Source organism: Equus caballus, chromosome 26, assembly GCF_041296265.1.
Source record: "Equus caballus isolate H_3958 breed thoroughbred chromosome 26, TB-T2T, whole genome shotgun sequence".
Taxonomy (NCBI): domain Eukaryota; kingdom Metazoa; phylum Chordata; class Mammalia; order Perissodactyla; family Equidae; genus Equus; species Equus caballus.
In genome coordinates, this window is record NC_091709.1 from 45,177,720 (window position 1) to 45,195,709 (window position 17,990).

Sequence of the window (17,990 nt, forward strand, 5' to 3'; positions counted from 1 at the left end):
CTCCCCGTTTTCCAAAATCTTTGAGGTCCAGAGGGACCCCAGAGACCTGGTCTCAGCCCACTGTGAATTGCCAGTGTCCCTGGCTGTTGCTGGTTATCCTTAAAGCTATTAAGAAATTCTTAAAGCAAAATTACATGAACATGCTTTAATTGGTTAAGTTCAATATATGCCATGCAGCATTTAGGAGAAAGAGGTGGGTTTCCTACATATTATCAGATTTTTCTGATAGGGGTGGGTTTACCAAGAAGCTTGGGAATGACTACGGTTTGCTTGAAAACTGCTTGTTGCCCCCACATCCAGGGGTTTAGGGCTCTGTGAGGTTCCGGGGGCACTGAGGGAGTGAAGGGTACATTCGGGATGTTGCAGGCAGGATGCTGCCACTTCTCAGCCTGGAAGTGGTCCCCCCAGAGCTCAGCCCGTCACTCCAGGGGCTAGTAGTTCACTGGGGAAGGCACTGAAAGCAAGAAGGTGTCAGAGAGAACCTGTGGCTGGTGGTGACCCTTAGTAATGTAACAACAACAGTAGCCAACACAGGCAGTGCACGCCACCGGCCGGGCCCTGTCCTGGGTAGTGTACACACATTAAGTCACTGTTCATTTTTGAGATCTGGGAGGGAAATCCACTGGGAGGAAGCAGTGGCCGCGGCAGGAATTGCAGTGAGCCTGGGCCAGGGGGGTGGGGGGGGGGGGGGGGGTGCGGCACTCCCTTCCTGATCGGAGCTCTGAGTGTGAATGTGTGGGTGTGGCTGGCCTTCGTGCACACAGGCACTTTCGCTCCTTTCCCTTGCAAAAGAATACAGGTCGTGCATGGTCCAAGAGGCGGCCCGGGGAGCTACGGTGCTCAGTTACACAGGCGGCATCAGTATGAACATGGGACCTGAGCAACGGACCCTGAGGCTGTTCTCACTGGGAGCTCAGCTTTGCTCCTGTGCCCTTTCTGAGAACAACGGCTATGCTGGCGTGGGAGACACTTGGGCTGAGGTGTAGCTGTTACACGGGTCAGAAATGAACATCCGCCCCTCGGACTGAGCAGGGAGGAGAGTAGATTTAGATTGATTCATTTTTAAGATATTTTTAATGAAATTAACATATATTCACTAGAAATAGATACACAGAAGTAAAAATAAGAAAAAAGTTGATATATAATCTTACAACCGAAGAATAACTACTATTATTATTTTAGAGTGTATCCTCCCAGTATTTTCAAAAACAGGATCACATTATATTCCTTTTTTAGTCTTTTTTTTTTTTTTTTTTTGCTTTTTCTCCCCAAACCCCCCCAGTATGTAGTTGTATATTTTAGTTGTGGGTCCTTCTAGTTGTGGCATGTGGGACACCACCTCATTGTGGCCTGATGAGCGGTGCCATGTTCGTGCCCAGGATCCGAACCAGCGAAACTCTGGGCCGCTGAAGTGGAGCGTACAAACTTAACCACTCGGCCACAGGGCCGGCCCCTCAGTCCATTTTTTTTTTACTTTAACAATAGATGTGAACATTTCCCGAGATGTTATTTCCAATAGCAGGCTGTGTTTCCACACAGCAGATATACCATCCTTTATTCGCTGTCCATTTGATGGGTGTAGAGGCTGTCACAGTTTTACTATGTTAAATAACACTGCGATGGACATCTCTTGTATACAGACATGATTATTTCCTAGAAATGGAGACACTAGGTCAGAGCATGTGAATATTTTTAGATTTCAGCCTCATTGCTGAATTGGCCTATTGAGATGTTTTTGTTTGGTTGGTTGGTTTTTGATTTATTTTGGTTGTAGTTCAGGGTTGGGCGTGGAGCCAGCATGGACGATGACATACAGTCAGAAGTAAGCCTTGTGCAGGTTCTCTGCATTTTAGGGCGTGAGCTTATGGCCACCTGGAGCCAAGGAGAGGTCACTCCCTTCCTGGGAGTGTAGAATTCTGGAAAGAACAGTGCTGGGAGCACCTCCACCTTCCAGCGAGGTATTCGGCACTGGGCCGGTCAGGAAACAGGAAACCAGGCAGGTTCTATTCAGCCCGGGACCTGAACCTCGTGACACCGGCCTCCCAGCTGCTTTTACGTGCCAAGCAGCGAAGGGACAAACCAGCTCACCCTGCCCGCTTCCTCTCTGTGGACCCGCCATGAGAACACTCTGTTTTGCACTTGAAGTATGCCTTGACCTCTCTGTGTCCCGGTAATTGCCCCCACAAAATGGTCCAGGCACTAAGTGAAAACTTCCTGTACTTAGAGACCCAGTCCTGCCTGCTTTTCAGAGCTGCTGTTGACACAGGAGGACCACAGCTCTGCCACTCTGTAGAGAGACCATTGAGAGATGGGTTTGGTGGGCCTGGTGCCACCCAGGAGGGAAAGAGCACTTGAGGGTGGACAGGAAAAGTCCAGGCCCAGGAGAGGCCCTGGGGAGCTGACTGCGGGCTGGAGCTTCTGTCCAGGTGACCCAGCATCACGGCATCGGCGCCACGGGCCCACGATGTGCAGATTCAGGCCCACGATGATCCAGGCTTTCCCTTTTCTCATCTGTCTTTCTGTTTTGGTCTGTAGAGAAAGAAGAATTAATCCAGAGCGTGCTGACCCAGGTTGCAGAGCAGTTCTCAAGGTACAGAATCTTCCAGAGATACCACCTCCAGAGATGTGCACCTTTTCTTTTCATGGCTGTGGTGGGTCCCTGGCTCTGAGGCTGTCTCAGCCGGCAGGCCCTGAGACATCACTTCCCCGGGGTTTGACTTCGGTAACTAAGCCAGCTTGGATGGGGTCCAGGAAACGCTCGCCTTGCACCAAAGACCATGTACCAAGTGCGTCCTTTTAGAACCAGAGCTCATGTTGCTGAGAATTTTCTCAGCGGGTTCTTCCGGGAGTCGGAGTTCAACCCACAAAAATTGACACCATTTTTACAAATAAGCTTTCTCACGGAGATCCTGGGTAGCTTGGGGCTTCCTTTTCATTCCGAGTTACCCTGCCCATTCTGAAGGCGATGCTCCCAATTGTGTTATTTCACGTGGCATCTCGCCGCCCCAGGATAATGAAGACGGAGAAAGGGCACGTGGGTGGTACTATCTTTTTTTTTTTTTTAAGATTTTATTTTTTTCCTTTTTCTCCCCAAAGCCCCCCAGTACATAGTTGTGTATTCTTCATTGTGGGTCCTTCTAGTTGTGGCATGTGGAACGCTGTCTCAGCGTGGTTTGATGAGCAGTGCCATGTCCGTGTTCAGGATTCGAACCAACGAAACACTGGGCCACCTGCAGCAGAGTGCGCGAACTTAACCACTCGGCCACGGGGCCAGCCCTGGGTGGTACTGTCTTGAAGCCCAAGAGTTGTTGAGCCAAATGGGTTGTACCCTGGAGAGGATACATCAGGCGCCCTGAAGGCGCTCTGTGCCCAGCGGGCAGTGGGCAGGGGCTGGGCCATCCCAGCTGTGAACAGAGGCCACCGGGTCCTTCCCGGAGAGCACACGCTCCCTGCCCAGGTGTGTGGGAGTAAACATGCCCAGCAGCAGGGCAGGCCCCGTGCTCTGTCCTGGGCAGTACACCCTCGAGATGATTTGAGGGTGTGTCTCCCCCACACACACACTGTGAGTTCCTGAAAACCACCCCTAGCATTTCTGTGCCTGCCCCTCCCCGGCGCACCTGGAGGCCTCGCCCACGGCAGGGGTTCCACAGATGTGTGCTGAACCCGCTTTCACTTTGAGCATTTTACCAGCTATAATTTGTCTTTTTTTTTCTTTCCTAGAGCCTTTAAAATCAACGAACTGAAGGCCGAAGTTGCGAATCACTTGGCAGTGCTGGAGAAACGAGTGGAATGTGAGTGGGGATGGTTTTCTTTCTGTCTCTCCGTCTTTTCACCTCTTGTTAAATTAATCTCTTAAACCAGTGGTGAGTGGGGAAGGGAGGGGAGGGGAGGCTGAAGGTACGTAGCAATGTCTTTTCTTTGTGAGATGCCTGAAAGTTACCTTTGATCTTAACAAAGGCTGGAACAGTGACTGATCTAAGCACTTTATTTCCATTAAAAGTAACTTGGTGACGCGTGACACGTTACTGGTGCACGGTAACTTGCGGCGTGCTGCATGTTTCGGTGGCACAGGACACAGGAGAGCATTCTTTCAGTGCAGAAGGTGCAGAAGGAGAACCCAAGGCCCCCAGACTTAGCCCTCTCGGGCGAGGAACTTATGTTGCATATCCTTGTGTGAGTCTCTTTTTACATAAATGGGGACACGCCGACCCACGCTCTCTGATTTCACAATGGTTTTGGACTGTCTACTAAATCATCACCTCTTGGTTCCCAGTCATCAGCCAGGAAAGCAGAGAAACTACTGGGTAAGCGAAAAAGAGTCCATTCGACTCTTGATTCAATGGCCAAACAGCTGAAACGCTGTGAGGAACTCAGCCTCCAGCCATTCACCCTAGCATCCCCATCCGTAAGATAAGAAGCGATCTTGAATTCCACATGCCTCATGGTTCTGCATTCAACTCACAGCGTGCGAGGCTCTTTGTCAATGTCGAGTCCAAGGTCAGCGATCCACGGGCACTGTATTTATTAACTTCGGGGATGAGTAAACAAACCCCAAAAAGAGGGCATCGAGGTTGTGATCTCACCAAACACTCTCTGATTGATTCGTATGTGTAGGACACTCTGGAGCTCGCTGTTCGTATCGTGCAGGAATTGCTCAGGATTTTTCGGGAAAAAAATTCAGGGTCCTGCAAAATGGATCACCTAAATAACTTGAAACAGGATTTACATAGTCTTCCTTTTCAAAGTGCGTTGACATTTTTCAAATCCATTTGGTCATTCGATCTTCAGAACAGCTTTATTCTCCTGATTGATGATGAGGAAGTCTCAAAGATGAAGTGAGCTGCTCATACAGCAGATGGGACCAGCACCGGGGTCCTGGCTGGGCTGCTGTCAGCGTCACCGTCCTCCACACCTGGCTAAAGAGGCTGGGCCCCTCGAGGAGGCCTGAGAACTCAGGTCTGAAGCAGGCTGTGGCCACCGGCCGTGGCTGCATTGAACAGAAAAGGGGTTTCTCCTAAAGGACTTTTGGTGGCTCCCTGGATCAGCAGGAGGGCTCAGGAACAGGGCCCAGTGGCTGTACAGCAGGAACAGCGCCCCAAATCCTACGCAGAGCTGACACCGTGAGGATGCTGGTCTGTTGTATCTGAGCCCCAGGCATACGTACCTCCTCTGGCACCCCACACTCTATGCTCAGGCCCCCCACAATCCCCATGGGCCTGCAGTCACCAGGCTGCTTCTCCATGTCCTGGCTGCAGATTCAGAGGTCTGAACACAGCTGGACCATATGCCCACATCCTAGCTGGGGGGCGGCCAGAGGAATTGAGTGTGTTAGTTTCCTGTGGTTCTCATAACCAAGTACCAGACACTGGGTGCTTAAGACTACAGAAATGGGTTCTCGCACAGTTCTGGAGGCCAGAAGTCTGAGGTCAAGGTGTCGGCAGGGTCAGTTCCCGCTGAAGCCTCTGGGGGAACATCTGTCCCAGGCCTCCTCTAGCTTCTAGTGGCTGCCGGCCACCCTTGGCCTGTGGCCGCATCGCTCCAAGCTGCCTCCACCTTCACACGGCCTCCCCACTGTGTCTCAAGTGTCCTGTCTCCTATGAGAACATCTGTCCTTGGATTTAGGGCTCACTCTAAATCCAGGACAAGCTCATCTCATGATCCTTAATTGATTATATCCACCAAGGATGTTTTTCTAAATAAGGGCCCACTCACGGGTTCTGAGGCTCAGGATGTGAGCGTATCTTTTGGGGGGCCACATTTCAGCCCACTCTAGTGAGCATTTAGTATTTCCATCTTCCACAGCAGGAGGCGAGCTCAGCTTCCCACCAAGCCCCATAGAGTAGGGAATTCTCCAGACACTGGAAGGGGTTCAGCCAAAGAACACAAGCACCGTTCACTGCCGGGTCACCCTCTACATTTACAGAGGCGAGAGGTCGCGCCATCACTGCCCGGCATGCAGATGCGTCCGGGCAGCAGGTGCCTCCTGCCTCTCCGCCATCTCCTCCAGCTCCTTCAGCTTCTTCCCCAGCTTGGCTTGTCTCCCACGCCCCACACAGAAGCCAGCTCCAGCGCCCGCCGTTACTCTTCCCATAAAGTGCAAACAGGCAAGTTGAAGAGGTCATTAAGGAATTTTCAAAACACCTACAGAGGGCTGCGCTGACCTCAATTTGTGTGGCTTCCAATATCTGGCCGTGGTGACAACCATCAGGCCGAGAAGAATTTTTATTTTGCCTTCAAGTGGCATGTGAGTTGAGCACCGCTAAAGGACGCAGCCCGTATGACCTTCTTCCCTGGTCTGTCCTAGCCCCAGAAGTCTCCAGAACTGGCTCGATCCTCAGAGGGAAAGCATCTCCCATAGGGCTCTTGTGTAAATCATATAAATCATGCAAATGCGCATAGACTGCCTGGAAGGTGGCCTCACCCACTGAGCTCAGACAGGGACATAGATGGAAATTACTGGCATTTCTACTAGCTGTGCTCATTTCCAGCACTGCAGACCTCGGCATCACAGGAATGGGATCAAGGGAGTCAGGAGAGAGGAGGGAACTGTCTACGAGCTCAGACTAAGGGAGCAGTGGCTTGGCAGTGGTCAGTGGGAAGTGTGGGTGGTGGGTTCCCCCAACAGCCCCACTTTGGTGCCTCTCCCCCACGTCAGCCCCTGGCACCCTCACCTCCTCCTGGATGCCCGCCTCTCCCCATGCACATGGCCATGTAGGTCCACACGCCCAGGAGGTGGCCATGGTTCAGATGGGCTCATGTCCTCCTTGAACTCCACCTGTCTTTGGGTGCATCCTCCGCTGGTACTCCTGGCTGACCACTTCCCAGTGTCCAACAGCCTCTGCTTTAGCACGAAGGGCTGGGGGGCCTCACCTGTGCTGAGTCTGGGGGGACGGGCTCCAGAGAGCCTGCCCAGAGACAGCAATGCCTGAACCCAAAGATGTGAGTCACTGGGACATGGCAGGTACCTGGAAGGGGAAAGGGGGTCCAGCAGCCAGACCTGTCACGCAGGTCATTGGGGAACTGGTCATCCCAGCTACTCGGATGGTCAGTCCTGAGCTGGCACAGCTGCCAGAAAGCAAGCTGGCCTGGGCTGTTGGACAGGGAAGGCTGCCAGGAGCACAATTGCCATGCTGCTCCACTGGGCCTGGGCCCAGATATCTGTCACACACACACACACACATAAACAGAGAGACACAGGCACACGCACTCACACACATCCACCCCCACATGCACACACATGTACACGCAGAGACACAGGGGCACATATACTGTGCTTGCACGCACACGTGCTATCGGTACATAGGAGCTGTTATTAGCGTTTTCTGTTCCTTGAGTTCAGGGAGGCATCCTGCTAGCACTGGTCATCTTTAAGCCACATTACATTGGTTTGACTTGTTTTAAATGGAATTTCCTGCTTATTTTTTGACCTTCTCAAACATAGAATTCTTCTGACTCAAATATAAATTTCTCCATTTCTCTTACTTCGCTTTCAAAGCTTTTCTTCCTTTTTATATAAAATATTCGCCTCCTCCAAAGAGTCCGGAGTCTCCCTTAGCTTAGAGATGATTTCATAAACTCAGGACACCCAAGGCCTCATCTCCTTCCTGGTTGGAGATGAAATGCCGCAGGGAGCCTCACTTCCTTCCTTCCTTGCTTTTTGGACACTGGCCGCTATGCCTGCACCCTGCGGCCGGGCACAGGACAGCCCTGCTCCCGTCCAGCCTTTGTCCCTGTGCCACGGCAAGAGCTGGCCCCGTGGGACGATGTTGAATGCCACAGGGGCATGCAAACAACACAGGACTCCACGCTGAACCAAAGCTCGTTTTCTCTTTGTCACTTGGGAACATGTTTTATGCAAATTCATTCCCCGAAGTCCTTGGGGGAAGCATTGAAACACCTCTATTCACACGCGTCTTTAAACAACTGTCATCAGCTCTGAAGCGAAGGAGGGCCCAGCAGGCGGCAGAGGCGAGAGCAGAACCACCTCCCAACCCGCTCTGCTCCTGCCGCCAGGGACCCTGCTGAAGCCCACATCCCTCTTGGAAAATCACTCTTGATGGTCCTCCTTCAGGGTGGCCTGTGACTCGCAAGGAGCCCACAAAACCACGTCTACAGTCTGAGAGAGGACAGCCAGGTTTCCAGACCGTGCTAACACTGCGAGTCAGCCCGTCTGGGGGCCCGCGCCTGGTCGGGGGAATAAACAGGGACCCGCCAGTGCTGGCTGGGGCTGGGGGCCTCTGCTGCTGTTTGGGGTCTGGTCTGTGCCCACCTATGCTAAAGTTCAAGGCAGACAAGTGGGGCCTCGAGACATCCAGTCTCGACTATGGAGACCTCACCAGGGTCTGTGCTGGAGACCTGAGGGGTGAGGCCCCTGCTCCTGGCATGGGGCAAAGCAGAGCTGGAGTGGGTCAGCGAGGGGAGCTGTGGAATCTTCCAGAAGGCAGCCAGGTGTCGGGAAGGGACTGGGAGGCAGGAGCCCAGGTCTGCTGGTGCCCGAATCTGCCCTGCGCTCTCTCACTGGCTCCAGGCGTCGCCCTCTGCGTTCCGGCTCTTTAATCCCATGACGTGCTGGTTTTCTCCTCCATTGACTAATGCACAACTTCTGCCATCTTGTTACTCACTATCAATTTCCTTGGCAACCAGGCTCTTCATAAACATAATTGCCGTAAATTCTGAATCTCTGGGGTTCAAATTAGTGATATTGTAGCGTGTTGCCCAAAAGGCTTAATTTGAACATCATCCCAAGAAATGACCAGGAAATCTGATCTATGTCAGCTCCAACAACGACATCGTCAAACATGCACCCCTCCAAAAGCCACGAGCCAGGAGGCAGCTGCTAACACGGGGAGCATCCTTGACTTACTGGTAAGGGGGAAAAAGCAGACGAGAAAACAGTACAAATAGCAGGATCCCAATTTTGTCTTTGTAAAATTAACAATAGACAGATAGATATTTAGAATACATGGGGGGTGATATTTAGAATACATGGGGGGTGGAGAGAAATGCCTGGAAGGATACACACCAATATAATGTTAACTTATATTAAATATAAATATAATATTAATATTAAATTATAATATTATGTCTGTTTTATAATATATTATCTATTATATTTTATGTAAATAATGTTATTGTATTAAATATTATAATATTTAATATAAAAATATTAAATTAATATTAAATATTAAACAAAATAATATAATATTAAATGAGCTGTTTTCTGGACCAATAGGATCACAGGTCAATTTTTAAATTTTCTTCTTGGAGCTGCTCTGTATTTCCTCCGTTGTCTACAACGATCATGTTATTCTGTATTCAGAGAAACGATGTCTAAAGCATCAAGAATGTAGCCATGGGCCTTGAGTGGCAGGGCACAGCTGCCCTGTTTGCACTCTGCACTGCCTGCGCCCTCTCTTCCCCATGTCTGTTCACTCTCTGGGTCAAAGTCTGTGCCAGGTCTCTTCTCCAGCTCTGTTCACTTTCTGGAATTTTCTGCCCCTCACATGTCAACAAGCCTGGGCTCCTTCTTGCCGCTGTTGTTGAACCTGCCATTTGCCGACGTCAGTGTCCTAGCGGTAAACCCACAGACGCAGCTCCCCTGGGCTTCCCTTCTCCATGGGCTGAGCATCCTGCAGTGAGGTCCACGGCCTGGGGGTGCCCTGGGAGGCCGAGGCCTGCTCCTGGTCCTCCTACAAACTGTAAAAGGGGTGTGCTTGTGTGCCTTTTCTCAGATGAAGACCCATGGCTTTCATCTACTTCCTGACAGGGTCCGTGATGCAAGAAAGCACTAAGAACAGCCCACTCCAAGGGGAGGCTGTGGGCTCTCAGTGCCTGGAGACATGCCCAGGGTCGAGCTCCCTGCCTTTCCCCACCTCGCTGGTTCCAAGCTCTTGCATTTCAGGCCCCCTCTTTGGTCCCCTTGTCGTGGTGGAGGAGGGGCAGAGAAGGCTTTTGAGCTTCCTGCACAGCCACCTGTGCCTGGCACAGAAGCAAGTCACCAGGACCAGATCTGAATGTCGGATTCTCCAGATTCCCATCACTTTGGGCAGAAAGATGAAATGTTTTCATGTAACCTTGCCCCTGCTTGGCCCCTGACCCGGAAGTGTTTAGAAAACCTGCCCAGGGAGGTTCTGGTTCCAGCCGGGCTGCTGGGGCACTGCCCTCGCATTATGTCCCCGGCACACGCTCCAGAGCTGCAGTGGCTCCTGCAGGGGTGGGGGAAGTGTTGGAACCAGCAAAGACGCGGAGTTGCTTTGCTTCTGTTTTAGAAGTCACCCGCGTTTTATTTTTAGCATATGCAGAGCCACGCTTGATGATAAGGGGAATAGAGTGACACCGTGGGTGGTATCTTTCTGCCTAAAATTCCGGGTGTGATCACCAAGTAACGAAGCTAATCTTCCTTATGTCTTGTGAACTGACACTCAGCTAAAAGCCTTCCGAAGCCGCTCGCCCCGTGGCGGCGTTTCCGGGCTGGCTGTGCCGCCTGCCAGAGGGAGCGTCCTGAAGGTGAACACTCGCTTGGAGGCAGAAGCTCCAGATGATTCTTTGATGGAAGCTGGTGTCCTGACTTGTAAGGCACACCTCTGCATGGCCTCCCAGAAGGGGATCAAGCCTGGGTTCTGCTCATCCTTAACTCGGCCTGTTTAGTTCTCATCCGTTCTAAGTCAACACTTTCTCCTGTTAACGGCTCCAGCGAGGACCTTGAAACGAAAAGCTTTCATCTCCATGAAACTTTCCTCCTTGCTAGGAAGGCTGCCCGCTGCCCCTTCATTGCATTTTAACGCTCTGGGGCCACAAATCTCCCCCTTTCTTTCCTTTTTGAGATAAAAGACTTCTTTGTCTCGTGTGCTCAGCTGGTGCTGAGGGGTATGGAGAAAGGAAGCAAGAAGAATCGAGGTTCAGGGAGCGGGGGGCAGGAGGGGCGTCCGTCCTATAGAAACCACGTGGACAAATGCCGTAGAACAGGCCTGTGATGTTAGAGTCCGCTGTGGCTGAGCCGAGTGAGAGGCGAGACCTGACTATCGGCAGCCTGGGCGGGAGTGGGATCCACCACACGGAGCCAGCTTGCCTCCTTGGGACACGGGGAGCTGTGGGCTGGCCCCCCGTTACCAGCCTTGCAAGATCCTGCACATGTGTCCCTGGTAACCCTTTTGTTTCTCTGTGTTGCCAGTGGAAGGACTAAAAGTGGTGGAGATCGAGAAATGCAAGAGTGACATTAAAAAGATGAGGGAGGAGCTGGCAGCCAGAAGCAACAGGTAAGGTCTGCGCTGGGGGAGCCCAAGGGCAGGTGGGCTCGGGGAGAGCTCCACGTGTACAGCCGGGGCAGGGGCGTGCGCTTTGTCCTCCCTAAAGCGAGGCTGGAGCTGTCTGATCCAGCGCTGGCCGGGCTGAGCGCGGTCTGGAGGCAGCCCTGCTCCACTGGGGACTTGCTTTTGAATTACACAGCTTTCGTGTCATGAAAGAGGGTTTATGGCGGATGGAGGCTGGGAGCACGACTTCTTGAAAAAGGCAGATGATTCTCCTGCAGATCAAAGTGTGGGATTAACTTACCCAGCGTGAAAGACGTTGACATCAATTTTTAAAGAAAGAGAACAATAGAAAGAAAAAGGCGGTTGGCTTGCAGGGGACGAGTGTCCTCGTGCCCCAGAGACCCCACTCCCATTGGACGTTCCCACAGCACAGGACACAGGTCAGGGGAGCAATGCCCTGAGGTCTCCAGCCGTTCTGGACACAGACCTCACTTGTCCTGTGGAACCAGGGTCCCTCTGCATGTGCCCCTGGGGAGCCAGCGTGAGGTGGCCCAGGGTGCCAAAATTCTTGAAGACGGTGCCCCAGGCTTCATCACATCTCCTTGAAAACAGTTTTCTTTGTTAACAGGACCCTCTGCCAAAACCGTGGTCACAGTAAATGTTCAGGTTGAGGGCAGAGATGCACAATGAGAGCAAAGATGATGATGGATAGCACACGCATTGAGCGCTCACTGTATGCGGGGCTGTGCCAAGCACTCTGCTTACAAGCACCAGCTCACTCCTGTCTGCTCTCCTGGGTTCTCTTCACTCCCCTGGGACCCATCCAGGAGACCCCATGGTTATAATGTGGCCCATCCCCCAACCCTGCGGGCGCACACCGCTGCAGACTGCCGAGGTCACAGCTGTCCTCAGCAGTATTTTATGGGGACTGATGAACCTAGAGACAGCCCTGTGCAAATGCAGCATGTCGTTTTATGCAGAGTCACCTACCAGAATGAAGAGCATTCCCTGATTTTAAAAAATTGAGGGCAGCCTTCTTAGTTGGGGAGTGTGGCTTCCTGGAAGGGTCTTCAGGGGCCAGGAGGCGGAGGGAAAGCTGATGTTCACAGCTCTGTCCCATCCGAGTCCAGTGAGGCTGGCCGGCCTCAGAGCGGGCTCAGGGAGTGGCCTGACGGGCTCAGAGTCACGTTAACATGTGTCTTATGCAGACCATGCTGTATTGATGTCACACTTACTAGGCAGCTAATTAGGATGTCGGGATGTTTCATCTCATTTGATTTGGGGGAAGTTGGGGCAAAGGAGTTAGTGACCACAGAAAACTGAGCGAGTAATTCATCTTTGCCATCCCCGTAGTGGATGGAGGAGGCTCTTTAGGCAACTTGGCATGAGTCCGCCCTGTGATCCATAAGAGCCCTGGAGTTGCACGGGGCAGCCATGCAGCTGGGCCCCCGGAGCTGGGAACTGGGTCGGCGGCTGAAGGATGCTCAGACTCACAGTGCCCCTGGTCATGCGTGGCTCAGCTCAGCCCACTGGCCACCCCCTGTGCCCTAGCTGCCACACGCTGGACCTCCATCCTGTGGCCAGTCCTAACACCCAAGTGAGAAGTGCCAACTAGCCAGGCTCCTCTCCGACCGGCCTCACACTGGCTGCCTGTGGCTGAGTGCCGCGTCTGCTGTGCTGAGAGGGAGGTGTCCACAGGGTGCCCATCAGGGCCATGTGCTCCCGGAATCACCTGGCGCAGCTGCCCTCTGCCCAGGGCCAGGTTGGGGCAGGATGCCTCGGAAGGGGACTGTGGGTCCAACGCTGCCGGCATTACCAGCCTCATCTGGCAGCACTGGGAGAAGAGGATTAAAGCCTGAAACTGAAGTTTCCCCGAGCCTTCTTGGCTTCAGTCCCCCGTCTGTGCAATGGGCTGGAGAACCCCTCCACCCAGAGGGTGTGTGTCTTGGGCTGGATTGGTGCCACCTCTGTGGGCATCACCCCCACACACCTGTGCTCATCCACAGGACCCACAGAGCACTTGTGGGGGGCGTTTTTAGAATGCAGCTTCTCATCCCTCCTCAAATGACTAAACCCTGCCCCCCGCCTGGAGCAGCCAGGCTGAGTCCTGAGCCCCCGGCCTCACTGGCCCTATGCCTGCCGGCTCCCAGCCCCCTCGGCTCCTCCACCCTCCTCCCCTTCTGCGGAAGCAGCATGGGCCCCAGGGAGGGAGTGCCGCTTCTGGTGTGCTCTTTGCATGCACTGGCCCTGCGGTTCAGGTTGCAGGGAAAAACCAATTTTATCCACGCCGTGGTAGCTTCCTGTGGCTGCTGTGACAAAGCCCCACAGACTAGGGGCTTCAAACAACACTAATTTACTCTCTCACAGTTCCCGAGGCCAGAAGTCCAAGATCAGGGTGCCAGGAGGGCCAAGCTGCCCCGGAGCCTTGAGGGGGGTCTATCTCCAGCCTCTGGGGGTGGCCAGCAATTCTTGAGATTCCTTGGCTTGTAGAGGCCTCACTCCATCCCTGCCTCTGTCTTCCCTTGGTCTTCTCCTGGTGTCTCTTTGTCCAAATGTCCCCGTTTTAAAAGGACCCCAGTCATTGTTGGATTTAGGGCCGACTCTATTCCAATCTGACCTCATCTTAACTAGTCACGTCTGCGATGACCCTATTTCAAATTAGGTCACATTCACAGGTACTGGGGTGAGGGTGGGGGGTTAGGAATTCAACGTATGACTTTGGGGGCACAATGCAACCCGTGACACACCACGTGGGGAAGATACACCCAACTTCAGAGCCCGCGGGAGGAAACCCACTGCGAGCCAGGAGACCAGGCGTCACCTGCAGCCGCCCCCAGGGAGGGTGGGCTGAGCGGAGGCCTGGTGGGCGCTTGGGCCCACCCGAGGAATGAGGCCTCTTCATCACTCCCCCAAGAAGTCCATTTTTAGAGCTCACAGCGCCGTAATCTAGAGAAGACGCCCCAGCGCCCTGTCCGCCTCTAGAGGAGATATTCTCAGCAGACGGTTTTCACAGCATCCCACGTAGGTGAGAGACGGGTAAAGGGGACTCTTCAATCAGAAATGGAACGGGGTAAAAAGCTCGAACGTTGCTGACGCAGGTGGAAAAGAGAAACCCAGCACTGGGCTCAGGTCTGATCCACAGCAGCACAGCTCCCCTCGGACCCTGGTCCGGGAGCCCAGCAGCCTCTGTGCCCCACACGAACAGTGCTTCGCTTTTCTTTATGGGGAAACAAATTCCGATAGAGAACTGTGAGCCGTTTGGCAACCCCTTCTGTCTCTGCTGACGGTAGCTTCCATTTTGATCATGTGAGGGTGCCATGTGACGATTTAGCGTCCCCGAGACCCGGCCTGTTAAAATGGGACTTCGCCGGGACTGCCGGGGAGAAATTGCACCACAGAGCAGCTCTTTCTGGCTATATCAACCCAGCCGGTTGGAGATCTTGCCTGTTTGGGAAAGCAGAAGAGACAAAGGCACCAGGCCGGGTTGAGCCCAGCCCTGCACCCACACAGATGGCTGATGAGCCTGAAGTGCTGACCCACTTTCGCCCACACAGCGCACCCCAGCAGGGCCTCGGAGCCAGGGGTCTGCGTGGACCAGAACTGCCCTTTCTTCTCGGGGAGTAGCGGGTGGCAGGCAGGGCGTGTGCAAGCTCACAAACACCCCCAGATCAGGCTGCACCCCCACAAGAGGAAAGATGCCCAATTGCCTGCTCACACTTAGGGCGGGGCCAGGCCTCGCTGAGGGCCCCCAGCACCGAGCCAGCACAGAGTGGAGCTTGCTGGTTTCCCCAGAGCAGGGGAGGGCTGCAGGAGCATCCAGAAGCATCTGATGGCTCTGGGGGTCTGTAATGTCCACTTTCATCGGGAACAAATGGCCTTGACCGCTGACTGAGCCCCAGGGGAGGGGAGGCTGGGAGCCCGGAAAACGAAAGGAAAAATAAGCCCCAAACAGAATGAAAAGAAAAGGCACCAGCCAGCTGCTCTATCCACTGGAGGATGCTGGTTCCCGTGGCAACGGGTCGCAGAGGGAGCAGGCAGAGGCCGCCTGGCAAGGTGGGGAGGCCCCGGCAGGAGTCACCAGGCATCCAGCAGACGCTCTCAACGCTGGGATTTTCGAGGAAGCAGCTGGATTCTAACAGATTTCATCTTGCTTGGTGAAGGCTTCCACAGCCCTCCTGGGAAATGAGCAGGACTTACCTGGGTGGCACCTGTGTAGCTGTTTATACAAAAGAGGTTAAAAGCAGAAAAGAAATCATGATGATACTATCTATTTCCTTAAGTGCACAGACCAAGCGTGTCACTGCTCAGAAGTGTGTCAGTGGGATTTCTCGTTGACACGGGGCCCATGGAAATCATTTGGTTGGTCCCTCTCATTGGTTCGTTTTGTTGTCCTCCTGCTAAATCTGTGTTAACATCCCCCTGTGCACATTAAGCTGTCATAAGCAACTCTGATGATTTTTGCAAGCAAAGAAAATAATACTGAAGACTCCTTTTTCAAAAAGGGCGTAGATTTGTTATTCTGAGTTTGCAAGTAGCATAGCCTTCTTGTAAAACCTCCAGACCATACTGACGAGAGGGTGAATCACCAGTGATGACAGCAGCCACAATGTCCCCAGTTGAAAGCTGGATGCCGAGCTTCCCAGATGTTTTTGTACGCGTAGATATCTTGTTTTGAAAAACAACTAAGAAATACTGTGTTGTAATCTGTTTTCACTTACAACATCGAGAACAATAAATAGGTCAGTTTTAGCCGACATAAATAGCTCATACTTTTTTTCAGAAACCCACAGTCCAGCACTCATTTTTCACCCACCAAATGTGTCTTTTTTCCTCATAGAAAAAAATGCGTTTCCTTTCAGTACATACTGTATGCAACATTTCTCTTCCCTTTTCACCTAAAATTCCCTCACTTCACATAATAACTCATAATTATCTTAAAGATCACATAATGGTCCATCTTGTTGATGTACCGTAATGGTTTACATTATTTCCCATTTGGAAAGATTAAGGTGGTATGTGGTTTGGTTTTGTGTTTTTGTAACAACAGATAACACTGCGATGAATACCTTTGTGCATGGAGCTGTTTGCTTGCATCTAATTCTTTTCTTAAAATAAATTCCCCAGAGTTGACTTCCTGGCTTAAAGGATGTGAATTTCTTGGTGGCTCTTACTATACTGTATTAACTTGCTCTCCCAGAGGATGAACATCATTTGCAAATCGCAGGAGCTTCCACTGTTCACCTGGATGTGCTGGTCCCCTGCCCACCAGCCTGGGAATCTCAACCAAGGGGGTGTGGATCCCCCATCTTGCTCCCCGATCAGTCGGAGGATGGAGAGCATGTTCACGTCCAAGAAAGTTAAGGTCCCAGGTGGGGAGGAGGCCAAGGACAGCCAGATCTCCTGGGGAAGCCCCCACGTCCAGCCGCAAAGGCCAACACACTCTCCCTTGCTATCAGCAGGTGGCTTTCCCTCCAAAACACGCCTGGCTCCTTCTGTTCTGTTCTTATGTGGGATAACTTGATATGGAGTAATGAAGAAAAACAGAGTCAGATTGCAAATTCGTCCTTCAACATATATGTAATGGGGAAAATTGGACACATCCTGAAAGTCCATCTTGGGGACTGGATTGGTAGCCTGTGGTGCAGCCACACCTGAAGGACCAGAGGACAATGTGCTTTTTCATGAAGTTGAGCTCTGAAGCGACACACGATGAGTTTGTGATAGGTTAAATGAAAAAAAAACTTTATGAAAGAATAAGTTTAGTTCAATTCCGTCTTTGTTTAGAAGCACAAGAGGCTGTGCATGTGTGTCTATACCTAGGAAAATTTCAGAAAGATACCCCAAATTGTTAACAGAGGGTGTTTCCATGCTGTGGGATTTAAAAGAAAGAAGTGGGTGAACTGGGGATTTAGATTTTTTTTTTACTTTATCTACTTTCATGTTATTCAAATTTTTTAGAATAAAAGTGTTTTGCTTGCATTATTAAAAAACGATTTTTAGAAGCTTGTCTAAAATGAAGATGGCGTGTTTTCCAAGAGCCCAATATTATCTCGGGAGGTCCAGGCCGTGTCCCTGGGGGTTCACAATGAGATGTTACAGGCTTTATGACTTATTCTCCTGTAACAGATGAGATCAAAGGGGAGTTGTACGGTTGGGTTTGGTTTGGTTTTAGGTCTTTTTGTTTGTTTTTGCTCTGTGGAGGTCCGCACAGTCAGCTGCCCAGGGGGACATAGGACCGAAGCTGCAATGCCAGAGCTGATCTTTTCCATTTCTCTGTAGGACCAGCTGTCCCTGTAAGTATAGCTTTTTGGACAACAGCAAGAAGTTGACACCTCGACGCGATGTCCCCACTTATCCCAAGGTAAGATAGAACGCTGCGTCTGAGCAACAGTAGCCCTGTGCCCACAGCCCGAGGGCACGGGCCCCCGACCCTGAGCCACCCTGGCCTCCTGGCCAGGCCCTGCTGTCTGCACCTTTGCCAAAGCAGTTCCCACCGCAGTCCGGGGCTGGGGAACCTTATTCTTAAGCAGAATATTTTTTCTCTTTGACATTTGTTTAGCAAAGTGGTCCCAGACCCTAGCTCCCTGTGCCAGGAGATAAGAGCTCCTCACTGGTGAGTGCCCGGCCCCCATCGCTGGCTTGGGTGAATGGTTTTTATACTCAAACATTATTTAAAGAACTTTCGTTTTTAACTAAATTATTTAAAAGCCATTTTGTTGGATCTCCTGTCCCTGAACAATA

General features: G+C 52.0%; 1 protein-coding gene across 8 annotated transcripts in view; it reads left to right on the forward strand.

Annotated features, from left to right (window-relative positions):
- Nucleotides 1-17,990, forward strand: part of PDE9A (phosphodiesterase 9A) — an 89,552-nt gene that overhangs the window by 53,115 nt on the left and 18,447 nt on the right. For 6 of the 8 annotated variants that reach the window (XM_070252500.1, XM_023630231.2, XM_023630230.2 and 3 more), the window contains 4 exons: nucleotides 2,536-2,590; nucleotides 3,721-3,791; nucleotides 11,171-11,255; nucleotides 17,529-17,610. In XM_070252500.1, coding sequence (XP_070108601.1) covers nucleotides 2,536-2,590; nucleotides 3,721-3,791; nucleotides 11,171-11,255; nucleotides 17,529-17,610 — 293 coding nt within the window. Of the gene's footprint in view, nucleotides 1-2,535; nucleotides 2,591-3,720; nucleotides 3,792-4,000; nucleotides 8,866-10,311; nucleotides 10,571-11,170; nucleotides 11,256-17,528; nucleotides 17,611-17,990 lie in introns of those variants that run through there. The other 2 variants (XM_070252498.1, XM_070252501.1) reach the window with 2 other exon arrangements.